The sequence below is a fragment of the Mixia osmundae genome (assembly GCF_000708205.1).
Source record: "Mixia osmundae IAM 14324 unplaced genomic scaffold scaffold_3, whole genome shotgun sequence".
NCBI lineage: Eukaryota > Fungi > Basidiomycota > Mixiomycetes > Mixiales > Mixiaceae > Mixia > Mixia osmundae.
In genome coordinates this window covers 1,198,505-1,225,237 of record NW_014575561.1, presented here as the reverse complement: position 1 = coordinate 1,225,237, position 26,733 = coordinate 1,198,505, and the positions used below count along the sequence as shown (strand labels likewise).

The window sequence follows — 26,733 nt, the reverse complement described above, 5'->3', positions numbered from 1 at the left end:
TTGATCGAGTGAGAGACGCGCTCGGCGAGACCTTGCCAAGCACGAAATGGTCGAGGCCAGCTTTGCGGATGCTCAGGCGAGACCGCTCGATGTTATCCAAGCATTGGCGAAGCAGCACCTATATAGCGACACTAGTACGGACGCATTTGAGCTGCGCGTCACGAACCGCTTCAAAGAGCTCCTCGCAGACAAATTCGATCAAGTCAGTCGTCTGGTATCGTCTAGATTGAGACATGCCTGATAGCGTAGCATGTAGATTCCTTCGCTCGATCAGACAGACGCGCTCGAACAGCATTCACTCGTCAGATTCAGATGCATGCTTCAGGACACCGGCCTGGGCAGCGAAGTCTACGCGGCCACGACGCGAGACAATGCTGGCAATGAGCATTATCGACTGTGGTGTGACGAAGCGCCTTCAGACAGCTCGACGGACCTGCGGCCACAAGACGATGCGAGCGCGCTGCGGGAACGGCAACTCATCTACGCGGTCGAAATACCAGGAGAAGCGGCTTGGCTAAGACCTGCTCAAGATGTGCTCAGCAATGCAGCAAACCTGACCCCAGATGACTCAAAGAGCAGAGATTTGCTGTCAGGCAAATTCCCGCTACCCGGCACATCCCACAAAGCTGCGCTCTTGAAGTTATACGTCCCAGACGATAGCCTCAAAGCGGCTGACACTGTCGAGGTGATTGGCATACTCGATCGAACATCGTGAGTGTCTACACTGTTGATTATGCTCGGCTTACTGGGCAACAGCTTTTCACCCGGTTCATTGGATGATCCTGGGGCGCCGCTAGACGAGACTGCGACGGGTCCTACGATACCGAGTTTACATATTGTCGCCTACCAAGCTGTAGATCGTACAAGCATCCGAAATGCGTTACCTAGCCTTTCGCAACGCAGTGCTGTCCGAGACGCACTGGTAGCGTACATTGCCAAAGCGCTTGATGGCGATCTCATCGCGGCCGAATGGACTCTGCTGCATCTCATCTCAAAGACGTTCGTGAGACCCCAAGCGCTGTAGCTGACGTGCTCATCCGAACAGACAGACATACACGACGAGGCGCACTTGCACTAGGCAGCCTGCCACTCAATCTGACGTTGCCGTCATCCAAGCTGGGAGAAAGCGAGAAACTCTTGCACGAGACCTTAGCATACCTGCTGCCGACCTTTGTCGAGCTTCCAATGACCATAGATGCACTCAATGCGACTACGCCATATTCGCCCGTGTCGAAAGACGAGAATTTGCAGGCTGGCCGGTTGCAGCTCGCGCCCGGCACACAAGTCCTTATTGATGAACGCGCTCTGCACGAAGGCAAGCTGAACGAAGCCGGCCTGAAGAACGTACAGGCTGTGACGAGGGCCATATCCGACCAGAAGCTATCGTACATCTTCCCATTCTCGTCTTTCGATCTCGATATCGACCTCAACTTCCTAGTGCTCTCGATCGGCAAGTCGTTCTTACAGATCAGCTGCAATGTGCCAGTACAGCCACAGGGCGGCTCGTCGGGTGCAAGCAATCCGACAAGCCCCGATCTTGCTGCCTTTCGTGCTATCATCGCCGAAGCGCGTGCCCAAAGCTTCACTATACCCGATGCGGTTTCCAAGGTGCGCATGTGCATTAGCGAGTCATCAGAAGCTCAACAGGTTGCTAGCACATCCAAGACGAGTTTGTAGAGCAAAGACGGTCAGCGCCCTCTGGCGTGATCACCCAGGAAGACTTGCAATTGCGACTGACGCTGGCAAGGTAGGCTGCCTGTTTTCGCCGGATGTCTGACTTTGCTCACTTCCGACGGCAGATTGCTGTCGCTCAGTCTGGGCAAGGGCGAACTCGACGTTGCGACCTGGCAGAGAGCCGTGAAGCTTGACGAGACGCGTCGAGCGAGGCTCGATCAGTTGCTGCCGACGAAAGGCTAATCAGCCGTTGTCTTGACTGCGTCGTACGCTCGCTTGCGATTGCTGAAACGCATGCGTGGTAAGAGCTCGAGGCGATATTTGTAAGCAAGAAGGATAGCCGAAAGCAACAGTAGAGCAATGCAGACAAGCCCCAAATGCCAGTACGACGTGATGCGCACAAATGTAGCATAGTCAACACTGAGCCAAGATCGCCGAGGGGTCGCAGCTTGCACAGTCGCGTACACTCGCAGTGCCTCGCGCCAATAGCACGCCGTCGCGGCTGGTGTCAAGTATTGATCTCGAAAGACGAGGGCAGATTGATTCGCGATCGCTTCGGCGCGACTGCTATCAGCGAGCAAGGTCTGCATTGTCACGCTGAGGTCGTCGAACGAGTGGGGCAAGATGACGATGTTCTGCTCAGGACCTTGTGTTGCATTGAGTAAAGAATGAAAGTGTTGCTGGTAATGCAGAGGATGCGAGATGACAACGCTGCGGCAATTCAGGATGTATTTAAGTCGGCCAGAATAGCTTGCGCCTTCGGTCTGCGCGAGAAAAGCATATCTGCAGTGATCTGGCATACTGATGGCTTTGTTGCGCGACGGCTCGGCCCACAGTAAGGATTCAACATCACTCCACTCGCGACCGCGCGCTTGCTCTACAAGCTGCTTGCGAGCCGGTGTGAAGTCATCGCCTCGCCAGAAGAGCTTTGGGATCTTCGCGCGCCACGTCAGCCCATCGTCGATTTGTTTTGCTGAGCTTCTGAACGACGTCCACAGTCCATGATCGACGTCGCCGTGCCAGCTGTGGAAGCCAAAGTCAGGGGCCAAAAATGCCTTCCCTCTGTCTTGCACTGGGAGCACTACGGGCCATGCCACGCCTGCCGCGCCATTGTCATTTGCATGCAGCGTCATTGCAATGGCAGGTAGGGGCTCGTCGTCAGGGGCATTGCTGACTGCCTCGTGCAGACTTGCCAGCAAAGAGTACATGCGCTGACGCCAACCTGCATGGAAACCGCTGATGGCGAACGAATGGCCCTGAACATGAACGCGTGCCTTCCCGCCGCTGATGGCTGCATAGCTCGCTTGTACTGCAGCATCCGTGATGGGCTCACGCGCGAAATGTTCACGCGCGAGCTGGATTTCGCTATAGAGCAATGGAAACTGTAGCTGGCATGCTTGCCTTGACATCGAAAGATCATCCTGCATCACGGTCTGATGGCCGGCAGTACTGTCGATGAGCTGCAGGGGACGCGCCAGCGATGTCAGACAAAGAGGCCCGAGCGCTGATCAGGGTCAGTACGTGGCAAAGGTACATACACAGCCGGCCAATATGCTGCCCCGCCCATGCGAAGGCGGCTGATCACAGCCCTGCAGCCCCTGTTGATCTCAATGGGCGTGGAAGCTGCTAGCTCTCCAACACGTCAATAGTTTCATCATATCCGGTGGCGGCGATTGCCATTTTGAGACGCAATCAGCCGCGGCGAAGCTGGAGCCAAGATTGCCCTGCACGTCCATCGTGACATTGTATAAGAGGCGGTCATCTGCCTCACGATTGCCACAATTGCATCTTGCTGCGAGAGACGAGCAAAGATGAATTCTACCGCACACGCAAAGCAGACTGCAAGCGAAGTAGTGCCAGAGACGGTGTCGACACACTTCTCTGCCGAAGATGCAGCTAAGCGTAATGCCGTCGAACGCCGTGCACCACATACCTGGGAACAGCGAGTCAACGAGATCGGCGGTCTCCGAGGTACGCCTCGACGATCGTATGACAGCACCAATATGCTGACACTATCGCAGGACTCGTCCTACGTGTTGGTCTAGGACCGCCAGAGATGTACGCAAAGTCGACAAAGTGGGCGGATCAGCCAGTGCCTGTCGTCAACAACATCAGCGAGCACATCTTTGTGTGGAAGTTCATCATACCACCAATGTTGATGCAATGGATCAGCTACAAAGTCTTTCCCGACCTGCACTGGCACCCCGTCGCAGCTTTCGTACCATATGCGTTTTTCTTCATCCTGCTCGCAGCCTTGACGATCAAGCGGTTCCACAACTACATGCTCGAGTATGGCACATTCGATCAAGAAAACAGAGGTCGCGACCATATTTCAGACAAGCGCCATGTACGCCCATCCTACCATTGTCTTCTAGCAGTCCTGACCCTCTTCATAGATGCGACTAGCTACAGGCGCAGTCATCTTCTTGATCTTCCGTGTCGTCGGCCTGTTCGCATACAGCTACGATCGCACTGTCGCGCCCACGTTGTCGGTGTGGCTACCACTCAAGATTTTCGCATTCGAAGTCATTCTTGACTATGCCTTCTGTGCGCCCGCATCTATCAGCTGCCGCAATGATGCTGACCGAAAGCTTTCAGACTGCTATCATCGTTCTTGCCATCAAGTCAAGTGGCTCTGGAACATCCATTCTGGCCATCACGCCGCGAAGCATCCTACGCCCGTGCAAGCCATCCAAGCAGATAGCTTCCAGGAGGTCATCGAGCTCTTCATCGTGCCCACGATTGCGTATCTATCTACCGGCTTCGATTTCTTCGATCTTTGGCCGATCTCATGCGTCCTCATCTTTACCGAGATCTACGGTCACTCTGGAGTCCGCGTATACTTCCCAACACTCGCCAGCAGCTTTTTGTGGTGGTGGGGTGGCGAATTGTGCGTGGAAGACCACGATCTGCATCATCGATACGGACGTAGTGGACAGTCGTACGCACTCCAGATCATCATCGGGACCATCGCTGACTTCAATTTCACAGATATGGAAAGCAGACTCGCGTCTGGGACTCGATATTCGGCACATGCGCCGAACGAGAGGATACCGAAGAGTACGCAATCATTGGCCCCAAGCGCGTCAAGAAGCAAAAGGTTGCATGAACCAGGCGCTTGACAAACATGCACCGCTTCGCATAGACGATCCATTTGTTATACACTGTAAACCTGATTGCATACATAAGAACGACATTTCGTCCATTGACCCTCGTGAGCATAGTCCTCATGCCGAACCTTATAATACCGAAAGCAGATGTCGTTGCACTACACGTCAGGGAAATTCGTATTCGTAATGCCTAATTCAGCGCCCTCAAAGAACGCGTGTGCCCTCCTGCCACGGAACAGGCCCGGCGTCTGGCGCTTAGATCTTCCAGCTACGATTGGAATACTCACATATGCAGATCTCTCCGAGCGGTCACTGCGTGGCCTAGTCACGTCAAGCTCGTATATGACGAAGACGTGCAGTTTGCTCAGCGTGTCGTAAGAGCAAGAGCGACTCGCGCTGGTCTCGCTGTTCTCTGAAGTGCACAAGTCGCGCAAGCGCTACGCCCGATCGTTGGCGTGTGAAGGCGCTGCCAAACGTCTGAAATATAGCCACGCCGACAGCTGCGCCTGCCCGTCAAGCTGTTTGATCTGATGTCACGAAGTCTATCACGGTGCAGCCAGCCTTGCTGCTGATGAAAGGGGGCCAGTCAAGTATTAACATTTTGACAATGCTGATCTGAGATGCTGGTCATGTCAGCTGCCGATACAAATGGGTCTCTGTTTTGCAAAGCTTGGCTTTTCGGTGCTGTAGCGGTCTCAGGAATCCGCCAGATGGTACAGTGGCAGGCAATGCGTCGATTGCAAGCACGGACGACTAATTCTGTCGCATTTAGACGGGCACTGCATGTGAGCCGGTCATCTTTGACTGCCAGTCGTCGCAGAGTTGCAGCCTGGTGAACGTTGTCTAGTGCAATGATAACTATATATTAGACTAAATGTCACAGATCTGCATAGGCGGATTAGCTCAGTTGGTTAGAGCTTCAGTCTAATACCTGTTGGATTAATCTGAGGGTCATGCGTTCAAGCCGCATATTCGTCACTTTTTGTCGCGGCGCCCAGCGCTGGTCGCAGGCAGCTCACGAGAAAGTCGGACAGAGCGAATGCAATTAGGTGTGCATACGCTTTTTTTGCCCAACGCTACTTCAGGTCTATTTCGGACACAGAATAAAATCGGCGCGCGTCGAGACGACTTGCAGCACATCAAGAGTGAGAAGATAGGTCCTACACCGCGGTCTAGCAAGGTCAAAACCACCGGATGAATTGGCGCATGTTATCGCTCACACAGGATGCTGAGACGGCTGTGGCCTGCACATGTTTCGCGAGCAAGCATGCAGTACAAAAACGCGCCGGCTGATTAGCTACAGTCTGATGATGTGCTGCCTCGCAAGGCGAGCGAATCTCGTTGTAGCTGCAGGAGATGTTTGGAGCTGACGTCTCCAAAGTCAAGTACTGTCGCAACCATTAGCCTGTATCTGACTGTTGAAGACGCGACGAACCATTATACTCGCTCTGACCCTCGCGTTGGACGACGATGACGCAGAGCTGCTTGAAAAAGCCGACTTGCCAGACACCGGTGAGGTTGGTGATAAGATCGCGCGTGAATGTACCGTCTCGGATATCCCAGAGCTTGAGCGAGCCATCGCTGCCAGAGACGACTTTGAAATCGTCGTGTTGGAAGCATGTGATCGCGCCTTGGTGGGCTGTGAGTACCTTCTTGCACTCGCCGCTGATGGGATCCCACACACGCAACGTAGCGTCAGCGGCTGCGCTTACGAGGAAATTGCAGCTGAGGCCTAGCAAGCCGACGAGCGATTCGTGACCCTCCAGTACCCGCACGCATTCGCCCGTTGCAGTCGACCATAAACGGACCGTGCCATCCATAGAGCCAGATGCACACTGCTGTCGCGCATGATCGTACACGACGCTATAGACCTTTGACTGATGCCCTTCGAATGTGAAGAGACAGGATCCCGTCAAGAGATCCCAGACGCGCACAGTCGTGTCGTACGAGCCAGAAATAAGTGTGCGACCATGCGCTGCCAGCGCCCTGACGGGATTGCGATGGCCAGCGAGCAAGTAAAGGTGGTGTACATTGGTCGTCACATCTTGGGTGACATCGGGATCAGAGGGTGACATCGGCACATAAGGATCAGACGCTTTGTGCCGATCCATGGGAGGCAGCTTCCAGACCCGCAGATACGAATCACGCGACCCGGTCACGATGAGAGGATACGGCGGCTCCCATACGGGTTCGCCTTGCGGATCCGGGTTGACGTTTTGCGGTCGGACGATCTGAAGACACCGTACTGTGCTCGTGTGACCATGAAAGACGTGCGTACATGCGCCTGTAGCCAGATTCCAGACACGAACGGTACGGTCCGTTGAGCCTGACACGAGCACATTGCCAACATATTCAAGCGCCCATACTCCGCCTCCGTGACCTTCGAGCTTCTTGATGAGCGCACCTGTCTTGGTGTGAAAAATATTGATGGCATGCTCATCCGAGGCGGACACGATCTTGTCCGAGTCGAATTGCAGACAGGTGACGACTGCATTGGATTCGCCAGGAAAGACGACGCGATGGGGCTGCACGCTCGCCCACCGCCGCTTACGCAACACTCGCTCTTGATAGACAAGCTTGAAAGGATGACCGTGTTTGCTGATCAGCAGGTCTTTCCGCAACTCCTCTTGCGCTGTCGCTCGGTCTTCACGCGCATCTTCGCGATCTGCTGAGCGTGCCCGGACAGGGCGGCGGACAGCCTCGATCTTTCCTGCGGTAGGTATCGCTGCAGCTTCTCGATCATAGTGCTCGTCCCATTCGCCATTGATCCAGAGCTGATAGAATTTTTCTTGATCGCTCAATCGCTCGCCGAGTTCTAGCGACTTGGCTTCATTCGCTTCGCTGTCCCCGCCTACCCAGAGATCATCATCTTGTAACCGACGTTGCCAGATCTTGCCTTCGCCATTGATGAGTTGTCGCCATCTGTGAGATACTCGACTTGCCTTGCTCAATGACTTGATGTCGAGATGACAGAGAATCAAGACTGCAAGCTCTGGTGGCAGATCGGTGAGAAAGTCGCGCTTGAGGGCGAAAGACGTGATGGCGTGCATGCTCTGGATGACGGGGATGGGAGAGCGTTGCAGCAACGAATAAAGGATGTGAGACTGTAGACTTGAGGGGTAGCTGGCGAATCGCTCGACGAGCTGTGGCAGGGATAGCAAGGCAGCAAGCTCGCGACCATCTCCCAGGTCGAGGGGATCGCCGACGATCTGTCTCTGTATGGTGGTCTCTCCGGGCGGAGCGGCTCCCGATGGTGAGACGAGCTTGCGCTGAGCATGTGCAGGGGCCGAGGTAAGTTCGGGCTGTTGATCCTCGGTCTTGGGCGAGATGAGTGGCGATGGCAGGCTGTCATAAAGACTACTTCTCAAGGCCTCATTGGCCTCGTCTCGCGTGGGGGTATATGATCCGCGCATACGCTTGCGTGGCGGTCCTGATGATCGCGATTCTGCGTGTGGCTGAGAGGTTGCCAAGGTCGTTTGGCCTGACGGCAGATGGGAGTCATTCGGCATGGCTGTGATGACATCGCGCTCTAGAACGCCGGTGAGCGCGCCGAGCTTGAGCTGAAATTGTCGGAGAGAGGCAGGTACAGGTTGCGCCGCGAGTGGGTATCTCTTGCCGTCTAGTGTGCTCTGTGAGGGCCATACGAACCTATCCGTATTCTCATCCAAAGCCATGCTATCCTCGTCTGCGTGCGTCTCTTCCGTCCATGCGGATCCACTCGCGTGAGGATTGCCAGAATAGCTGATCCTGGGCAGAGCAGGACTGGGCAAGATGATGGGCTCAAAATGGACTGTCGTCGTCGTCGTCGTCGTCACGGTCGTCCGACGAGTTGCAGGCGCAAGGGTCAGACGCGAATAGCGCGAGGTCGTCAAGCTCGGCTCGATGTGGTGCTCATCGTGATCCAGCTGGTCTGTCATCGTGTAGGCGCGGACGTGTGTCCGGCTCGAGCTCCTTGCCCGGTCACGCCTCAACCTGGAGCGCTGCCTGTCGCGCGGCGGTAGTCGTAAGCACAGTCTCAGGCAGCTCTGATCATGAGTACCTACTCCAAGTCTTCCGCTCGGCGTGCCAAACAAGAGCGTCTCCGCAAAGATGAGAGCTGCAGAGGATGAGTCAGGGCCGGAACGCGGTCACGTCGGTTCGACGAGCTGACGCGAAGGCGATCGACAAGAATTGCGCCGGCTCAGCAAGGCGGGCAGGGGGCTTTTGGTGTCCATGATCTTGCGGAAGGGCCTCCCCCTCGTCTTGCTGGCATGTCGACTCGTCTTTGCAGAAGCAGAACTACGAGCGAGATCGTACCAGGCACTCGCAGACGATCACCTCGAGCCGCTGTTGGCGCTGTCCGACTTGAGCTCACTCGACTATGACGATCCTAGTTCGAGGCTAGCGAGCTTCCTCGTGCCTCGTGTTGCGGGCTCAGATGCCCTCATAGCGATCCAGAAGCAGATCAAGCAAGCCTTTGCAGATCTGAGCAAATCCTCGACCAAAGCATCCGGCAAACCGACTTGGCAGCTTGACGAACATGAATTTGAAGCTTCTACGCCCATCGGCAGCATCAAGATGACCAACCTCGTCTTCACACACGATCCAGAGGCGGAGCTCAAGCTCATCCTGTCTGCACACATCGACTCCAAATACTTTCCGCGCTCGCCAATGAATACGTTCGTCGGCGCGACGGATAGCGCGGTGCCTACTGCAGTCATCATGGACGTCGCAGAAGCCCTGACACCCTGGTTGGACGAGAAACGGCGTGCCTGGGAAGAGTCAGAGGAGCGTGGCCCGAGGACGACGCTGCAGATCGTCATCTTTGACGGCGAGGAGGCCTTTGAGCGATGGACAGACACAGATTCGATCTACGGAGCCCGTGCACTGGCTGAGATGTGGTCCAAGCCATCCAATTCGCCTACTGCGGTTACCGCACGGTCCGCCAATGAGCTAGGCGCAATAGATGTCTTGGTTCTGCTGGACTTGCTCGGCACACCTTCGCCCAATGTGCCCAACTTCTATGGACAGACAAAATGGTATTACAATGTAATCAGAAACGCTGAAGATCGCTTGGGTCGCAACGGACATCTCTGGTCCGATCGAGAGGGCGACAACTGGCGCTCTGATCATGATGACGAGAAGGGACGGAGCTTTTTCCCTTTGCCAGGGCACGACCGGCCGGTATATGGCATAGAAGGTGCACTCCCCTCCCATTCAGTCCCGCCCGAAGCTCAGAAAAGTATACAGACGATCACATTCCGTTCTTGCATCGAGGCGTGCCCATTGTGCATCTCATCCCGGCACCCTTTCCCGCAGTGTGGCACACACTACGCGTAAGCATCTTGCACCTTGCCCCTGCATCGACTGACAGGCTAGAGCAGGACGATGCATCGGGGCTCGACTTGCCGACGATCCATGCGTGGGCACTCATCGTACGACTGGCTACGGCGGAATACCTGGGGCTCTCGCCCGGGAAAGCGTCTGGCGAACGCGACGAGATGCATCCAAGGAGGGCTTGGCAAGACGATCTCGTGCGTTGACGAGCTGAATCGCATGCTGGCGTATCCGGACTGATCCTCTCGCGTTGGTATACTCGATTCAGTAGACATCCGTTGGAGCAGAGCTGTTGTTTGACACTATTACCGTATGCGAACTAGAGAATGCCGGGGAAGATTGCTTTGCGTGACTTGGGCAGCTCGTTGCCGAATTGAGCTTTGTACCACTTGTGCCCACTGATCGCACGCGGCAGCATAGCCGATACTTCGAGCGCGACAAAGACCCATGGCGGGCCGAGATAGGTCAAAGGCGACCGCATGGGATGGCGGGGCACGATCGAGCGCCTGAGTGGCTTAGGCAGCCATCTCGATAGATCGAACAGAGTCGAAGGCTGTGCGCCTGTCGCAATCGGCAAAGGTGGCGCGACGCCGATGACGGACGATGCTGCTAGGGCATAGCCCGTCCATTCTATCCATTCGCAGAGATAAGCAGGATGCGAGATGCCACCGAACGGCGCATCGTACATGAGTCCGCGCGGGATTGAATACCGCGGTCTGGTCTCGCCCTGTTTGGCTCTGCGAAGATTGTAGAGGATCTCATCGTGTACCAAATTGCCGACAAAGCCAAAGAGCCAAAGCGAGATGCCGAGCCAGAAGAGTGGAGATGCAGCAGCATCACCCGGTAAACCGCCGCGCTGACCGCCGGTGAGAAACATACTCGTCGTAGTGCGTGTTCTGCCTCCGACCCAGCTACCCATGAGGAAGCCATTGGCGAGATTGAAGAAGCATGCCATGATGAAGGGCAAGAAGTGGATGGGTGCGCGTGCGGTAGGCTGACGTAAAGTGGAGATGACAGATCGATTGGCATAGTGAACGATGAACAGAATTGCGAGCACCTTGCTCGGTAGTGTGAGGGCATTCAGCAGATCCAATGTCGGCAGCGTGGGGGTCAACTCTGCCAGGGTGTCTGAGAATGATGCGCCAAAGATCGACTTTTGCGCCTCAAACTGCCATGTGAATGGCCGACCCGACAGTGGCGGGCCACAAACAGATAGCACAAAGGTCAATGGTGACACAAACTCCATGACAAGCCAGGCTGTATTACCGTTGAGGTTGAGATAGCTTCGGTCCATGGCAAATTTGCCAAAGGGAGCGTTGATGTTGAGGAGAAGCGCGGCAGGCGAAGTGACTCCGATGGAGCAGAGCAAGGCATGCGTGGCCATGAAGAGGCCTTGGGTGCCGTGTTGACCCCTGACTTGCTCATACAGTCGATTGAGTGCACGCTCCATCGTCGTCATCGTGCCGGGCCAGCTGCTAGAACTGCTGCCGGTCGCGTCAGCGTGACGGAGTAGCCGGTCAGACGACATGCGAGCTTACGTCCTCAATGAGCATCTCAAGAGCGTCGAGGAGCTGCCCAAGCATCTCGTCACTGATGCGCCAGATCCTGTACCCAAAGCCAACGAAGTCTTGATCGATGTACACTCGGCCGCTCTCAACTTCTTCGACGCTCTCCAAGTCCAGGCAGATCTCTGTTTGCATCTCCCTCCATCGCCACTCTGATGCCTCGTTATCCAGGGCAAATACCAGAACCAGCCACCGTTTCCATACTCGCCAGGCGTCGAATTCTCGGGCGTTATATCTGCCACTTCGCCGATTCCGCAAGGGTGCCCCTTCAAGGCAGGCCAGACGAGAGTCTTTGGCGCATCCCAAGGCAGCTTTGCCGAGAAGGTGTCGGCCGATTTCCGGCAGCTGATCGAGATACCAGACGGTCTGTCTTTCGAGCAGGCATCTGGCTTGTTCATCACGTACCCGTACGTCGCACCCGTCCTCATGACTCACTTCCGGCCGGAGCTCACACATGCTGCAGAACATCCTACGCCGGTCTCATCACTCGTGCCAAGTCGGTCGCTCACACAAGACGGACGCAAAGGCTGAATGATTGTCCTGCAGTCTGAAACGCGACGACTGGGTACTAGTCCATGCGGCGGCAGGCGGCGTAGGACTGGCAGCGGTCCAGATCGCCAAAGCGCTGGGCGCCAAGGTCATAGCTACTGCAGGCAGCGCGGCTAAGCTGGAAGTAGCAAAGAAGCAGGGTGGCGCAGACCACGCACTGGACTACACCAAGGAGGGCTGGCAAAAGGAAGTCTTGAAGCTTACAAAGGGCAAAGGGGTCGACATTGTCTATGATCCCGTTGGCATGATCTTGTCAGCTCCGTGTTTTCGCAGCTGTGGAGCGCGCTGATGGTGAAGAGCAGACCGTCGCTCAAATGCATCGCGTGGAATGGACGGGCTATCGTCGTCGGCTTTGCGGCAGGCAATATCGAGAAGATACCGATGAACCTGGTCTTGCTCAAGAACATCAGTCTCGTGGGCGTGCATTGGGGAGCCTACTCCAAGAACGAACAAGGGAAGATTCCGGAGGTCTGGTCGGCCCTGCTCGAATTGATCAGGCAAGGCAAGCTGCGGCCGGCAGTCTATGACAAGCAATTCGTCGGTCTCGAGTCTGTCACAGCCGGCCTCAAAGCGCTCACCAATCGAGAGACCTGGGGCAAGGCTGTCGTTCGTGTTTCCCCTCGCAATCTCTACCCCTTGCTAACAGCAGAGGCAGGTCACTGTGAGACAGTCGAAAAAGCAGGACAGCAAGCTCTAATGCATTGCTTGACGATGACGCATGTGTCACGGCGGCGCTGCCGGCGGGCCTCTACGTCGTGGCTTGTAGATAAGTACAATGACCGCGCCAACGATGAGCAGCACGAGCAGAAAGATGATGCGGCATTTCCCTGAGCGTCGCTGGTAGCTGTTCAGGAGCTCTTAGCTTTCAGTAGGAGAGCAGCAGAACAAGGCGCACGACATGGCAGTCTGTAGCTCCTCTACTGAAGCCTTGACGTCGACAGCCATTTGCTCGACGTTATAGTCGATCCGATCGAGCATCGTCCCTTGATCGATGACTATACTCGACAGATCCTTGAACAGGTCTGCCAGATCCGTGATAGATCGGGCTATATTGGCAATCTCTTGATCGCGTTGCTGAATAGCGGCCGTCTGTTCTTCCTCGCGCATAAAAAGCGACTGCGATTGCAATTCGTTTTGAGACTGCTCGAGGTTCAGCGCGGGTGATCAGGAGACGACGAGCAGTCTGACCAGCTTGACGTCATCATCCACTGCCGCTTGCGTGCTCGCACTCTCGTTCTGACCCGTGGCAGCATACAGATCCTGGTTGCGCAATTCGTAGCCTTTTAGCTCTGCACATCCCTTATCAGTGAAGTCACGGAAAAGAGCTTTGGGGTGACGAACGCTTGAGATAGTTGCTCTGCCTCTTTCGAAAGACACTCGAGACGTCTTGGAGCTTCGAAGCGAGCGCAGTTCTGACATTTTGTATTACGACAATATCGGTCGATGAAGAGGAGTCGGCTGCCATGCTCTTTGCAAGCAGAGTGACGCGTTGTATAGCCGCGTGAGCTTGCCGGAAGTCATTAGTGATATCGCTTGTGAGGACTTCGATCTCTCGTTCCTCGGGAGAGCGATCCACGAAGCTGGGCAGCAGGTGACGAGCGTGTAGCTTGTCGAGTTGTGCCATCTTTGGCTTTGCGCGCTCGAGGAACTCCTCCACCCTGTCTACGTGATCCATCCTGACATGTCTTAGATGAGTACCGTGGCACTGTAGAGCGGCCGAGGCTGACCATTTGGGCGGTAGCGTGTCATCCATGTCGATTGTCTCGTGGTACCCATTCGAGCCATTAGCATGCGCGAGGAGACCTGTACGGTCCTCGTCGCCCGCCCCTGCCCTGGCACGTTGCTTGCCCTTCCTATCATAGCGTGCAGGAGGGTAGCTCGAGCCGTCATCATCGTCGTAGTAAGGCTTTAGTCGCCGTCGGGGTCGAGAGGACGAGTCTCTGTAGGACAGGAAGAGGAGCGTCCTGCTCCTGCATGCGGGTTCGATGGTGAGCAGCGCAGAGGAAGAGCTGCCTTGAGCCGCCATGCCGGCTGCTGAGGGGTGTACGCTTGCCGGCCGTCGAGACGAGAGAGGAGGGTCGGTGCACGGTGCGCGCACACGGCGGCGCAGCTTTGACAGTCCGAGCGCAGGCCGGTAGCCGAGCGAGGGCAGTGCACGAGAAGAGGATGAGGCCATGCATGCCTACCAGGCTCTGCAAACAGACAGCAGTCAGACACTCCGTCGCCGCCGCTGTCCCACCTTGTTGATGCCCTTGACTGCTGCCACCTTGTTCATCACCTGGCTTTTCTGGTGGTTCATCATGCCTTCTAGCGCACGCATACCCCCGGGGAAGCTGCTACAGCCTACAGAGTACGAAGCTCTGACAGGCTACTTTGCCCAGTCGGAGAAGACGACGGATGATAGATCGTTCCGAGTGGTGAGTCTCCTCCGGAGGTGTCATCAGCCTGAGCTAGCTGACCGAGGCACACGTTCAGTATCACAACGGCACTCGTTTCGGACTCAAGCTCGACAGCTGGGCGGCGCTGCACGCCAGGGTCACCGAGCTCAACGCAGCCGCTTCACCGGATGAGTCGTACAAGCTCATCTTTGCCGCCCGGCACGGCGAGGGCTATCACAACGTCGCAGAGATGCATGTGGGCAAGAACGCATGGGACTGCTATTGGTCAATGGAGAACGGCAACCAGTCCATGACCTGGGGACCAGACGCCCTCCTCACACCTCGCGGCCTCCAGCAGGCAGCCGAGGCACATCGCGCCTGGCAGAGGGAACTCAAAGCGGGCGCCCCCTTGCCCCAACTCTTCTACTCGTCCCCTCTCTCCAGAGCGGCGTCGACGCTCAAGATCACTTGGACCGACATCGTCATCGGCCCGAAAGCTCCGACAGAGCAGACGCCCATCTTCAAAGAGCAATGGCGAGAGACCATTGGTTTGCACACTTGCGATCGTCGAAACACCAAACGGTGGATTGAAGAACGATATGACTTTGACTTTGAAGAGGGTTTCAAAGAAAAGGACGAGCTCTGGACACGCTTCGAGCAAGAGACCAGCAGACAGCAGCAGATCAGAATCAAGGCCGCCCTCGACGCTCTCTTCGCCACCGAGTCCAGCCCTGTCGTCTCCATCACCTGTCACTCAGGTGTCATCACTGCTCTGCTCAAGGTCGTCAAGCATCGTCCTTTCCCGATGGCCCCGGGCGCGATGATCCCGCTACTCATCAAGGCAACGCGCGCTACACCGACAGCACCGCTCGATCCGGGGCCATCAGACGTCGCTCCTCCCTGCGAGGTCCCTGCAGCAACGTCTGTTTCTGCGACGGTCAGCGTGACAGAGATCTCGATGTCAACCCTGAGGATATGATGACGACTATGACAATTGCACAACAAGTACCGATACACGTAATCTCACGCCAACTCGTCGTCCGCATAGAACGCTTCTCGACCTCTGGGATCCTTGAAAGACGAGACCGAGTCAGAATGACCACGAGGCTTTTCGTCCAAAGCGGGATCTTGTTCGTCGGTCAACGAAATGCCCTTTTTGCGCATGCTGTTGACGAGATGCAAGCTCGCGCTAGCCATGCAGAACACGATCATCGAGATGAGGATGTTCACGAGCGCATGACACAGCGGCCCGGCAGCTTTGACGACAGGAGACTGCGCTGGCCTCGGAGCAGTCTCGTGCCTGTCGAGTTCGGTCGGGTCGACGAGTGCTTCGAATTGCTTGCTCTGGCCAGGCAATTGACTGCTGTCGCTTTGCTCCGCCGGGTGCGCTTGTGTACTCGATGAGGTCGATGTCGGTGATGCTTTCTCCTCGATTGCCTTGCCTGGGTTATGCAATTGCAGATCTTCCGGCGCTGGCTTGTACTGCTCTTGCGCCAGCCGGAGTTGCTTCTGCCATTCCCTCGCTCTATCTGCGGCAGAAGACGCTCGCTTGGCGATAACAATATCAGGCGGCAGTTCAGGCTCTATGACTACTTTCTTGACGGGTTTTGCCAGACCGCTGCATGCCAACGCTAGCACTGCGTTGAACATTAGCGCATCAAACCATATCTGCGTTGGGAGGCATACCTAAGCATGCGCATATGCATCTACTTCTGACCATTGCCAGCTCGAAGACCGACTGGGGCGTCTGTCAAGTTTTGAGGGCCGTGCGGTCTTTATACTCCGGTGCTCGTACGATAGTCGATATGCCGATACCGTGCCGCCGATATAAAGAACTCTCGACGCTGCAGAATGCCGGCACACTACTTGTTGGCTAAGACGCTAGCAAGCATTTGCAAGAGCAAGCGCGACGCCGCTTCTTTGCAGCGATCGACACTGGGTCGTTTTAAAGTTTGTCATGCACGATCATCGGGCAGGTCGATCTCAAGTTCGGGCGCCCCAACGCTGCTAAACTCGGCCAGCTTTGTCGAAAAGCCCGCTGTTCCTTGCAGGCGTTGTGCGCCTGCGAGTGCAGAAAGTCTTCTGTCGACCCTGGAAAGAACCTTCCTCGTAAGGCATACGACGTCATAGGCTTCTGTTCTCTGAGAACAGCCCCCCTAGTTGGCTCGTGATTGCTCGTCCATCTGAAAGAAACGACAGGGTCAGCAGGCAGCCCGCTGAACATGGCCAAGTTCCGTCCCTGCATTGACAGTGGTGCACATTCGCGATCCGTTCAATGACGACCGCGTTTCTCGTGTTCTCATATTAGGCAGCACATCGTCGCCAGCTTATCGCAAAGCAGCCTTCATTGTACATTGGACAACGTAACATCCGTCCTATTACGGCAACGTCAAGAGCCAGACTGGGGGAGTGTCATCGCTCTTTGCTTCGACTATATGCTTCTCCCCCTTGCAAGACGTATCGATATTCTCGTCGAGTGAGTGCAGATGCGACCACAGCCATGTGTGAGCAACACCGAGAGCTGTGAAAAACGAGAAGATGGCTATCGCATGCAGCAAAGCGCGGGCGAGAAACACGCCCAGCCAGCCATTCATGGCGGCCAACGGCGGCTCGAGGCCGCTGCATTGGTCGTCGTCGCTACAAGGGGAGCGACGCGCAAGATTCGTGCTGTCTACGCAGGATGAGCTCATCCATCCCATTTTGGCCTCGTTTGCTTGCACTCTGTCGCCATCTACCGACTTTGGCAACGTCCGACCCTCGATACGCAAAGATGTCCGCTGCGTCGTGCGTTGCTCGAGATTGGCAAGAGGAATAGCTTCGGCTTCCGCAGCAGCCTCTTTCAGCATGTTGCGATAAGCTCGACTGATCGATGCCGCCAGATGCCAAGCCGTCGTCTCGCTATCGTCGCCACGTGTGGGAAAGTATCCATCGAGTGACTTGAAGCGATGCGCCCTGAAGACCGCCTGCTCGCCCGCAAGGGGTGCTGCTATGACTGTACATGCTGATCCTGCAAGCTATCGTCAGACAAAGGCGCCAGACGGGCGCTTTGCGTGCCTAGAGCGAGCAGTAGCGCGATCCGCATAAGCATAGTCGTCTGTCTGTATACAGCAGAGGATATCGTAGCATCCCTTCATATTGCATTCGAAGCACTTCACAAGCACATCAAGGCGCGTGAACAAGAGTCACGAGCGCGCCGTTTTGGTAGTCAAATGATCAGTGAGCGCTCCAGCAAAGCGGTAAAAATTGGACTGCGGTAGATGGCAGGCAGTCACGAGGCTGAGTAGCAGTGCCATGCTGGCTAGGACCAGCGCTGGCGTACGTATGGAGAGAGAGTTCTGCATGCTAGGTAGGAACAACAATGCACTGTCATCATGATCGTCAGGCTGAGGAAACCGCTAGCGGCCTAGGCTTTGCTATGCTCTCCGCTGTAACGGGGAACGGACTCGACGGTGACATCGAAGAGGACCTCATCCTTCTCATCAAGGTCGAGATCCTTATTGTCTAGCGTCTCGTATTCGGGCAACGCGTCGAGCTCGAGAGCCTGTCGACGAGCGCGGGCCTGGAGAGCGGCGAGGACTGTACCCAAAGTGCAGCCTAAGATGACAGCTAGGATCATTGCGAGGAGAGGTCGATCAATGACGTAGGCGCCGGCATTTGCTGCGGCCTCGTGGATGTTACTGAAGACGATGCGCATCCCGTAGACGGGTACGAGGTACCAATGCAGCGTACCGTTGTGATGACCGTGACCGTGACGATGATGTCCACGGCCGGCGCAAGGACGGCCGTGATGGTGAGACGGATGATGAGGACGAGCGGCACTGCCGGCAAGAGGTAGCCGGTAGCCGCCTGCCATACGAGGCGGCTCGAAAGCGGGATGATCGGTAGATGTAAGCTCCTGCGGATGCTTCGAAGCCAGACCGAGACGCGACATGGTTGCGCAAATTGTCTTGCGCATCGAGCTGATGCGGCTCTTGACGGAATCAAGCATCTCATCAAATCTAGACGTAGATGCCGTCATGGCGTCCTTAAAGAAGCCAGCGGTCGAGCTAGTCATGTTTGCAAGGGCGGTATTGGTCGCAGGCGTCGCATGGTCGACGTATTGGATGGGCGCACCGTTGCCCGCGGTGACTGTCCTGAGTTCGTACTTGCCGGACTCGTCATGCTTCGCAAAGAGCATCTGGACGACGGGAATACGTGCAGTCGTACTATGCTTGAGCGCCTGACCCTCGACCTCGACGAGGGTGATGAAGAGAGAGACTCTTCTGAGTGAAGCGCCCTCGATCTCCTGCGGTGCCTGACCACCACCGAGTGTGACGGCGCGGATACGTGCAGGCATCTTCTCGACATGGAGTCTGACCTGCAGACCGACGAGACCAACAGAGAGGGCTTGGGTAAGGTGTTCGAGTTCTTGTGCGCCGTAGCCGGAATGATCCAATTTGGCAGGCAATCGGAGCGCGGTCGCTCTGACGATGCTGGCCTTGAGCTGATTGTCAGCAGTAGGCTGAGCAAGGTCCATGGAGAGAGGGGCATCATTGACGACAAGGTGGTCGCCATCCAGCTGGAGCTTGACGACGATGTGTGAGATCCGCTCGAGTAGAACAGTCTTGGCTTCGTCATCGTCGAGCAGATCATCCACACGGCTGATGTGGATCATGAACTTGCCCTGATCACTGCCAATCACTCGAGAGTCAGCGCTGGATGCAAGCTGTTGCTACGGCAGGCTCACAGTTGGGCGGCCGCTGCATCAAGTTCTATCGTCGTCTTGGCGAGATCGCGGTAGGCTTCTGGGACAGGCTCTGCGCGTACGAGCAGTGCTGATGCTGCTACGAGGCAAGCTGTCCATGTCCAAGCTCTCATGCTGGGCTATGTCGTATTCTGGTCGTAGCTCGCTGGTCAGGTTGACAGCGTTGCCACACGTCGTGAGCGTGATCTCGTTGCGGTGCTATCGTGCACGGACAGTGGTGGCCTAGCTACCGAGTGCTCCGAATGTCGACGGGACGTACTATGGCGGCGGAGGGAGCTCACTTGCTGCGCTCGAGGATGAAGCTGCGCATGAGATGCTACTGCTGCATTCAGCTAGGCGACTGCGGAGTAGGCGATGCCATAAATCTCTCACGCTCTCAAAGGTGACGTGTAATGATGCTGCTGATGCTGCTGCCGCCGCTGCTAGCTCCTCGCATCTGGGCAAATGACAAGACACAAGCACCATAGTCACAAGCCAGCCCGAGCACAGGAAGTGGCAGCGCCAATAGATTCGCCCAGCACTCCTCCCCATGCTCAGAGCCTCGAAAGACCAACAGCGAGCTCATCGACTTCTGAGCCAGCGCACAACGACACCCAGAGCCAGGCCCGGAAGACGAAATGGCAGGCTGTGAGACCGTGGAAGCCGCCAGTTGAGGGCGCCACGTCAGAGGAAGGCGAAAGTGCGACGTCCTTTGCGCCGGACTGTGCTTTGCCCAGCACTCCACAATCCGCTCGGTTCTTGCTGCAAGTCATCGATGTCACCTCAACTGCAGTCACCGTCGCACTCTCGCCCAACACTACTGGTACGGAAGATTCAGCCACAGTCGAGCTTGATGATATGCCTACCATGTCGATCAAGCTAGACGGCGTGCACTGGCCTCACGTGTTCTACTCGGGCACGACCGACGGCTCTGCCCAGCAAAGCGTCATCGTCATCTTTGGTCTGTCGCCTGGCAAGACCTACGACATCGATGTCACCATCTTTGAGCCCAGTCAGACCGCTTCCGGCGATAGAAGCACAGATGAGCTGGAAGCATCGGATGATGCCGTCGAAGAAGATATCGCTCAGGCGTCGCGCGACTCACTTGTCTCGAGTAAGTCTGAGCAACTTTCGGAGCTCCTATCGCTGACATCCATGAAAGCGACATCATCTGCAGAAGCAGCAACGGAATCGCCAAGGACAGACGAGTCGGGCTCACACGAGCACGAGGAAGACGCCCCACCGCCGTACTCTTCACACGATCCCATCAGTCGAGGGGGTGAAAGTGCAAGCGAAGACGATCTGAGAGCTCTGCTGAAGAAGGAGCGCCTAGCTGCTCGTCAGGCTGAGCATCAGCTGCAGGCATCCATCGCGAGTCTCAAACGCACTCTCGAAAAGGCAAACAGAGACGATACGAGAGCGCGCTCGCGGATTGCTACCCTTGAGAGCGAAGCCATAAGACTCAAGCATCTCGGGGAAGACGAGACCTTGCAAGCAGAGGCAATACAGGCTGATCAGCACGAGGTAGAGGAGAAACGCGCGAAAGCGGAAGCAGATGTGGCAAAGGCAAAAATGGAGCTCGACGAACTGGACAGATTGGCCAGGGCCGAACAGAGCGAACACGAGAGCACGATGACCAGTATGAGAGAACGGCTGTACGATCTCACTGCACGCGAGGAGGGCCTGCGTTCCGAGAAGCAGAGATGCGAACGGGACATCTTGCCCGAGCTCAACGCTAAGCTATCGAGACTGAACTACCAGCTAGTCAGCCTCGAGGAGGATCCAGCATCGGTCTTCAGGGACCAGTCCTTCTCTGATCATTCGGCCTTTGCGCAAGCCTCCCTCCACTCACATTTCAATGTTAAAACTCAACACGACCCACATGCAACCGGTCAGCATCATCTCGAGCGCCAAACTCTGACAGGCAATCGCAAACGCAGCGGCAGTCTAGGCAAAGCCAAGCCGCCATTGCCACATACTTCAGTCACTATGCAGGAGCGAAGTGTGCCCGGCCTCTCCCGGCATTAGACATTGTTGTATTGCGGTTACAGTCTATCTTTTGGGCTTGACTTACAGTACAGGTCTATGGGGCCTCGGACTCGAAAGACAATCTATATGATCACGCTCTTCTGTGGCCTCCCCGACTGCCACCGCGTCCGCCTCGCCCCGGCGATGGGTGTCCTCGTGCCTGAACAGCCTGGCCATTTGCGCCCTGCTTCGGTGGTAATTCTTTGACTACGTTGAGATACGGGCGCAGTTCGCGCAGGCCCATCTTGCCAATCGTAGACGCCATCAGGGGCGGCGTACGAGGCTGGCCGGGTTCCGGTACATAGAGGAGCACGTTGACGGCGTATTGCTCTGCGAGATCGACGACGCCTTTGGCTGAGGTTTGAAGCAGCTTGACGAAACCTTTGGTAAAGCCAAGATAGGCGGAATATGCCTGACCTTTGCTCTCGTTGCTTACCCGAGACAGCGCCTGCTCGATGGTAGGCTGATAAGGCTCATACAAGGCTGTCGTGAAGGTGGGATCTGGCTTGATGGGTAATTGTTTGATGCCAGATAGCGATAGGAAAGGTCGCTCGTAAGGCGCAAGAATGAGGATGCCTCGGCCTTCCTTGCCGGCGCGAGCTGTTCGGCCAAGGCGATGGATGTATTGCTCTGTAGATGCTGGCAAGCCAACCTGGATGACTGCAGTCACATCGGGGAAGTCCTGCATGGCAATTCAGCTCAGATTGTGCCGTCAGCTTATGGCTCACCATGCCGCGCGCAGACACGTCTGAGCTGAACAATATGCCCTTGCGAGCCGCTTTGAAAGCTTCTGTCGCTTTTTCGCGGGCTGATTGACTCTTGCGACTGTGGACCTCCCACCGCGGCAGGGGTAGCTCGATCTGATCAAACAGCTCTTTGGCTACACCGGTAGCACGAGCTGTAGGGAAGAAGAGCAAAAGCTTGCAGTCATCGGATGACTGCTGTATCTCGCGCAGAATGACTGCAAGTGTGGCCGCGAAAATGCGCTCGAAAGGTACTTCGATGATGGTCTGCTTGACCCGCTCGTGCGTATTGAGGTCGCTCTCTTTGATGGTCGAGATGAAATCGTGATCAGGCAGTAGCGTCAACTTGGCGACCTGTTGAATCTGCGGCGACACTGTAGCCGAGAAAAGAAGCGTCTGCCGCGGCACTGTGCGTCGGTCTGGCAGAAAGCTGACGATGCGGTCAATGTCTTGCTTGAAGCCCTGCTGCAAGAGCTGGTCGGCCTCATCCAGGACGAAAGTCTGCAGTTCGTTCAGCCGAGGTGCGAGTCCGTTGTTCGCGAGATGATCGATCAAGCGCCCAGGTGTGGCGACGAGAACGTCAACGCGTTGACTAGTCAGCCTCTTCAGTTCCGCATTGACGTTGCCGCCGCCTAGTGCGAGCTGAACGCCAAGCGAAGGAGAGGAGCTGAGGAGTTGCTTAGCCGCGTCTGCAGTCTGCGTGGCCAGCTCTCGCGTCGGCGACATGACTAGTATACCGACCTGGCCAGGTCGAGTCGGATTGCGCAGGAGACGATCAAGCGAGGGTATCAGAAAGCCAAGCGTCTTGCCTGTGCCAGTCAGGGCTCTCGCAAGGATATCCTTGCCCTTGAGGGCGACAGGCAGCGTCTGAGCCTGTACCTCTGTACAGAATTCATGAGGAATTGCTTTGAAAAGACTTGGCGTGAGCAGGTTTGCGAAAGCACTGAAGCGCATATCGGTCAGATGAGCGAGCGTGTCTTCCTTCTTGACAGTCTGTCTCGAGCTGCCGTGTGCACCGTCGTTCGTGTCGCCAGCGACAGAGGCAGGATATGACGAGTCTGGTGACTCGTCGATGTCCGGACGAGGGTCAGACAGACGAGAGGCCAGAGAAGGTTGCTTTCCCCCTCGCGGATTCTTGCCACGATAGCCTGATCTCTTGCGTTTGCTGTTCGACTGTTGCCCGTCCATAGACGACGCCTTAAGGGAGAAAATTTCTCAGAGGGGGACGCGACGATTCCGGCTGCAGCAGTAATGCGCAGGTAAGCGGCAATTAGGTGCAATCAAGATACAAGCAGATTGCTCAGATGATCAGTGAGGGTGTACGACGGCTTGCGCTGCTCGAGTCAGACAAAGATGAGATGACGCCAATGGCAGACTTGCGCTTGAACAGCCAGGTCGTCTTGATGCGATTGAGGCTAGTCGCGCGCTTCAGGTGGCTTTGCTCTGTCGGCGACGATGACGGCGAGTCGTGTGAAAGATGCGCCAGCACTGCCGTCGGGCCATCCTCACAGCTTACCGACGTGGCGCAGCTTTGACTGCCTCGTTTGCTCATTGGGACAGCAAATGAGACCTTGCGGGGCGACAACGATCTGCGTGCAGAGTCGTCATCACGGGGTAGCTCTGGAAGAGGCTTGCTAGTGTCTGCTGGCCAGAAATCCGAGCGAGCGCTGACGAACGAGGTAGGCGATAGATTGAATCCTTCTGCTCCATCAATGAACGATATCCTCTCTTCGAACGTACGAATCAGCTCGCTCTCCCAGCTACTCCGTCTTTCGGGGCTCGGAGATCGAGCCTGCTGTGTACTAGGATACAGCGAGGATGCAAGAAGAACATCAATGCTGGGCGGTGGCTTGCGAGCCGCGAACAAGCCCGGTTTTGACAACGAGCGACGCAGCGCGAGGTCTTGGGAGAGCGCTTCCGTACTTGCTGTGGTAGTGCATTGGCTTTCTCGCGGAGCGACATCTTCCAAGTGTTCCACGAAGCAGCTCAAGGAGGGTTGTCTGTCCGGGATCGTAGGCACCCGTCCAGGGCTGGGCATGGACTCGACAGCGCGTGTCGGGCTGAGCTCGAACGATCTGGGCTGCCAGCCAAAGGGTTCGGGTGAGATCGAAAGTCCGCGCGTCAGTGCCGCTTCTGCCAGTCGACTACGTGTGATTGAATCGTCAATCGAGGTTGACCAGCCACTTTCGATTTTGGTCGGGCTGTTTATGTGAGCAAAGTCATGGCTCGTCTTGATAGAGAGTCTTTGCCGAGGAAGCCTGCTCGAGCCGATCGGCATCGTTGAGACTGTAATCTCTTCACCGGGTTCTTCGGTTGCCACCTGTAGTGCAAAGTCAGCACTACTGGTTGTGCTGAGGCTGGTCCGATCGCTCTGACGGTCATGTAGCGACGCTATACGATCAAAGACACTCTCTGGCTGAAGCGATGGCGTCGTGGTCGTAGATACGGTCTGTGAATCGACCAATGCGCGCTGGGAGGGGGCAATGGCGCTTGACGATTTTCGCCTGACCTTTGGCAGGCGTACAGGGACAGCCTTGCCAGTGCCTGTGATCGTAGTAAGATTAGAACACGTACTGCATCTTATAGGCAGCATACCGGGCACGTCGTCCGCATGCTCCAATGCGTCTACGAATTTATCAGAAGTGATAGACCAAGAGCTCGATCTTGCCAGACAAACAGGCGCCGAGCTGATTGTCTGAAGAGCAGAGAGGAGCTCTGCGTGGTGAGCTGACATCGATTCATTACCGCTCCTCGGCGACAAGGGTCCATGGCTTTCCGCGCGCGCTTGTACTCTGAACCCATCCAATCCTGCTCTCGGGTGTCAGGCACCTGTCACTTTGATACACGGCGGCGTACTGTACGCAGCCAAGCCGGCCATTCCCCTTCCGACTACGAGACCAAAGGTCGGCTCGTAGCATGATTCTGGTCGCTCAGCATCTAGAGAGGCCGATGAGCTTTCGCCAGTTGTGAACGACCATCGTGAGAGGCGCGCCGCTTGTTGATCCGACGATCCATGAGAAAGTGCTCTGGTCATAGGAGCCGCAGGGCGATCTTCAGCAGTGTGACCGTCCGAGGGTGTGTAGCTGGGCGGCTCCGGAAAGATCGAGGTCATGGAGACTTCTGAGCCAGACCATTTGCCGAACTGAAGCTTGGGCAGCGCACCAAGAGACAGTGAGCCTCTGTGTCGCTTGACAAGTAGTTCAGAGGCAGATAGACCTGCGCTCTCGACAGCTGGCTTCTCCGTCATCGTGCTCGAAACATCCTGTAGCCATGCCGTTAGAGAACATGAGCTGTTCTGACTCATGCTAGTCGACATGACTAGCGTGTACTTGGTTAGTCGTACACTGATGCTATCGAGAAAGAGCTCGCAACAAGACGTAGCGAGCAAGGCTTGCAGGCCAGGCTTGGTTCATTGTAAGCCATGCGTCCAGGCCGATCAGACGCGAACGCTGGGCTATACTGGGCCTGAAAGCCATTCGTGCGTTTGTGCATTGATGAGACATGCCGCTCGGCTGGTGCCCAAAGCTTCGTATGGTGGCTGATGCATGAGATTTATTAGCATGTCTCTAGGCTGACTGGGCGAGCGTGCCTGCCAAACTGAGCTTTCCTGTCAAATGTTATCGAAGCGTGACAAACCGACAATAAAAAAAAATGTGTGCTGACGTGCTGACGGAGCATGCTGACGAATTGCTGAATTGCGACATTCGCGACGTCGCCACTATAAAGTTGTCACAAGATGCTCGAGATCCTCAGTCCGGGTACACGACAACATGAGCGTCGCCACGACTGCGCAAGCGGACGTCCCAGTCCGCCCAGTTCGCGAGACGATGGCAGTAAAGCCCAAGGCATTCTTGCGCCCGCTGCTCTCACGCTTACCAATGCAACAGCACGACCAATCACAAGCTCGCTCGTGGGCGTATACCGACTCGACGCTGCCCAGTATCGATGAAGCATCGATTGCGCTCCATCACGCTTTGCGACAATTGAAACCGCTGTCGCCCCATTATGCGAGGATGCCGTATGACAAGGCATTCAACTGGTCAGAGCTGGTGCTGGATGCCGAGCTCGAGCACGAGTGGTACATCGTCGCTTTTCGTAGCCGGCGCAAGCTGGAGGCAGATTCGCAGTGCGTCCGCTCAGTGGTCGTAGAGACGCCGTGCTAATGTCGTGCCAGATCATTGTACGAGCTCGATAGAGCGGCACATGAGGAGGCTGTCCAGAATGGTGGCTTGATCTGCTACTGGTGAATGATCAGGTTTTAGTAGTGGAGAGCAGCACTGATCCATTGATCAGGTACGGCTCGCCTGTTGCGCGCGGTTTGCCGGGCGGCGGATCCAATCTTGCGACATGCATTTGGCAATCGCGCGCTCACGCATTGGTCGCCAATCGTGGTCCGAAGCACGCAGAAGCGATGCGAGCTGCCAGAGTATGTCTCGAGGGTGCTTGCAGAGAGTGCAACTGCTGATGCTTCCGCAGGACATGTATGAAGAGTATGAGCTCGAGCGATACGTGCTCGTCAAGCAGCGAGACCAGACCGGACTCTATACCCGACCTTGGAAGTCAGAAGATCGCGTGTGAGGTTGGTCCAGTGTCAGAGCATTCCCCCTGTTCCGCTGTTGTTGTCAAAATCACCATGCATCCCGTACA

At 56.1% G+C, this 26,733-nt stretch overlaps 17 protein-coding genes across 17 annotated transcripts; 8 read left to right on the top strand and 9 right to left on the bottom strand.

Annotated features, from left to right (window-relative positions):
* Positions 1–46: 46 nt before the first annotated feature.
* On the top strand, positions 47–1,751 carry L969DRAFT_93568 (uncharacterized protein; the record flags this gene model as incomplete). The annotated part of the gene is made up of 5 exons (XM_014714135.1): positions 47–202; positions 257–711; positions 757–999; positions 1,050–1,608; positions 1,656–1,751. 5 exons carry the CDS (start codon positions 47–49, stop codon positions 1,749–1,751), a joined length of 1,509 nt encoding a protein of 502 aa, XP_014569621.1.
* Positions 1,530–3,271, bottom strand: L969DRAFT_72770 (uncharacterized protein). Its single transcript, XM_014714134.1, has one exon. The coding sequence runs from the start codon at positions 3,099–3,101 to the stop codon at positions 1,914–1,916; it is 1,188 nt and encodes a 395-aa protein (XP_014569620.1). The 5' UTR covers positions 3,102–3,271; the 3' UTR covers positions 1,530–1,913.
* A 90-nt stretch (positions 3,272–3,361) lies between these two features.
* On the top strand, positions 3,362–4,880 carry L969DRAFT_86309 (uncharacterized protein). Its single transcript, XM_014714133.1, has 5 exons — positions 3,362–3,645; positions 3,696–4,021; positions 4,071–4,221; positions 4,273–4,615; positions 4,666–4,880. Exons 1-5 carry the CDS (start codon positions 3,486–3,488, stop codon positions 4,781–4,783), a joined length of 1,098 nt encoding a protein of 365 aa, XP_014569619.1. The 5' UTR covers positions 3,362–3,485; the 3' UTR covers positions 4,784–4,880.
* A 1,075-nt stretch (positions 4,881–5,955) lies between these two features.
* On the bottom strand, positions 5,956–8,931 carry L969DRAFT_372255 (uncharacterized protein). The gene is made up of 3 exons (XM_014714132.1): positions 8,824–8,931; positions 6,220–8,768; positions 5,956–6,172 (listed from the first exon to the last, which is right to left on the bottom strand). Exons 2-3 carry the CDS (start codon positions 8,699–8,701, stop codon positions 6,078–6,080), a joined length of 2,577 nt encoding a protein of 858 aa, XP_014569618.1. The 5' UTR covers positions 8,702–8,768; positions 8,824–8,931; the 3' UTR covers positions 5,956–6,077.
* A 17-nt stretch (positions 8,932–8,948) lies between these two features.
* Positions 8,949–10,538, top strand: L969DRAFT_86304 (uncharacterized protein). Its single transcript, XM_014714131.1, has 2 exons — positions 8,949–9,963; positions 10,014–10,538. Exons 1-2 carry the CDS (start codon positions 8,997–8,999, stop codon positions 10,304–10,306), a joined length of 1,260 nt encoding a protein of 419 aa, XP_014569617.1. The 5' UTR covers positions 8,949–8,996; the 3' UTR covers positions 10,307–10,538.
* L969DRAFT_16404 (uncharacterized protein) lies at positions 10,420–11,559 on the bottom strand (the record flags this gene model as incomplete). The annotated part of the gene is made up of 1 exon (XM_014713583.1): positions 10,420–11,559. One exon carries the CDS (start codon positions 11,557–11,559, stop codon positions 10,420–10,422), a length of 1,140 nt encoding a protein of 379 aa, XP_014569069.1.
* A 67-nt stretch (positions 11,560–11,626) lies between these two features.
* Positions 11,627–13,145, top strand: L969DRAFT_618571 (uncharacterized protein; the record flags this gene model as incomplete). The annotated part of the gene is made up of 6 exons (XM_014714130.1): positions 11,627–11,782; positions 11,837–12,072; positions 12,129–12,161; positions 12,212–12,466; positions 12,517–12,820; positions 12,870–13,145. 6 exons carry the CDS (start codon positions 11,627–11,629, stop codon positions 12,909–12,911), a joined length of 1,026 nt encoding a protein of 341 aa, XP_014569616.1. The 3' UTR covers positions 12,912–13,145.
* L969DRAFT_371763 (uncharacterized protein) lies at positions 12,864–14,684 on the bottom strand. Its single transcript, XM_014714129.1, has 3 exons — positions 13,556–14,684; positions 13,403–13,503; positions 12,864–13,354 (listed from the first exon to the last, which is right to left on the bottom strand). The coding sequence occupies exons 1-3, from the start codon at positions 14,388–14,390 to the stop codon at positions 13,073–13,075; spliced, it is 1,218 nt and encodes a 405-aa protein (XP_014569615.1). The 5' UTR covers positions 14,391–14,684; the 3' UTR covers positions 12,864–13,072.
* L969DRAFT_93560 (uncharacterized protein) lies at positions 14,461–15,571 on the top strand (the record flags this gene model as incomplete). The annotated part of the gene is made up of 2 exons (XM_014714128.1): positions 14,461–14,631; positions 14,690–15,571. 2 exons carry the CDS (start codon positions 14,461–14,463, stop codon positions 15,569–15,571), a joined length of 1,053 nt encoding a protein of 350 aa, XP_014569614.1.
* Positions 15,572–15,615: 44 nt separating this feature from the next.
* On the bottom strand, positions 15,616–16,312 carry L969DRAFT_16400 (uncharacterized protein; the record flags this gene model as incomplete). The annotated part of the gene is made up of 2 exons (XM_014713582.1): positions 15,616–16,229; positions 16,279–16,312. 2 exons carry the CDS (start codon positions 16,310–16,312, stop codon positions 15,616–15,618), a joined length of 648 nt encoding a protein of 215 aa, XP_014569068.1.
* Positions 16,313–16,443: 131 nt separating this feature from the next.
* On the top strand, positions 16,444–16,959 carry L969DRAFT_45847 (uncharacterized protein; the record flags this gene model as incomplete). The annotated part of the gene is made up of 3 exons (XM_014714127.1): positions 16,444–16,701; positions 16,753–16,759; positions 16,844–16,959. The coding sequence occupies 3 exons, from the start codon at positions 16,444–16,446 to the stop codon at positions 16,957–16,959; spliced, it is 381 nt and encodes a 126-aa protein (XP_014569613.1).
* Positions 16,960–16,970: 11 nt separating this feature from the next.
* Positions 16,971–17,680, bottom strand: L969DRAFT_46050 (uncharacterized protein; the record flags this gene model as incomplete). The annotated part of the gene is made up of 2 exons (XM_014714126.1): positions 16,971–17,584; positions 17,632–17,680. 2 exons carry the CDS (start codon positions 17,678–17,680, stop codon positions 16,971–16,973), a joined length of 663 nt encoding a protein of 220 aa, XP_014569612.1.
* A 224-nt stretch (positions 17,681–17,904) lies between these two features.
* Positions 17,905–19,669, bottom strand: L969DRAFT_86299 (uncharacterized protein). The gene is made up of 2 exons (XM_014714125.1): positions 19,319–19,669; positions 17,905–19,262 (listed from the first exon to the last, which is right to left on the bottom strand). The coding sequence occupies exons 1-2, from the start codon at positions 19,447–19,449 to the stop codon at positions 17,996–17,998; spliced, it is 1,398 nt and encodes a 465-aa protein (XP_014569611.1). The 5' UTR covers positions 19,450–19,669; the 3' UTR covers positions 17,905–17,995.
* Positions 19,670–19,780: 111 nt separating this feature from the next.
* On the top strand, positions 19,781–21,343 carry L969DRAFT_46771 (uncharacterized protein; the record flags this gene model as incomplete). The annotated part of the gene is made up of 2 exons (XM_014714124.1): positions 19,781–20,429; positions 20,478–21,343. The coding sequence occupies 2 exons, from the start codon at positions 19,781–19,783 to the stop codon at positions 21,341–21,343; spliced, it is 1,515 nt and encodes a 504-aa protein (XP_014569610.1).
* A 91-nt stretch (positions 21,344–21,434) lies between these two features.
* On the bottom strand, positions 21,435–23,274 carry L969DRAFT_16397 (uncharacterized protein; the record flags this gene model as incomplete). Its single annotated transcript, XM_014713581.1, has 2 exons — positions 21,435–22,025; positions 22,072–23,274. The coding sequence occupies 2 exons, from the start codon at positions 23,272–23,274 to the stop codon at positions 21,435–21,437; spliced, it is 1,794 nt and encodes a 597-aa protein (XP_014569067.1).
* Positions 23,275–23,386: 112 nt separating this feature from the next.
* Positions 23,387–25,402, bottom strand: L969DRAFT_93553 (uncharacterized protein; the record flags this gene model as incomplete). Its single annotated transcript, XM_014714123.1, has 3 exons — positions 23,387–24,630; positions 24,682–24,894; positions 24,943–25,402. 3 exons carry the CDS (start codon positions 25,400–25,402, stop codon positions 23,387–23,389), a joined length of 1,917 nt encoding a protein of 638 aa, XP_014569609.1.
* A 454-nt stretch (positions 25,403–25,856) lies between these two features.
* On the top strand, positions 25,857–26,664 carry L969DRAFT_93552 (uncharacterized protein; the record flags this gene model as incomplete). Its single annotated transcript, XM_014714122.1, has 3 exons — positions 25,857–26,164; positions 26,380–26,512; positions 26,563–26,664. 3 exons carry the CDS (start codon positions 25,857–25,859, stop codon positions 26,662–26,664), a joined length of 543 nt encoding a protein of 180 aa, XP_014569608.1.
* Between the last annotated feature and the right edge of the window lie 69 nt (positions 26,665–26,733).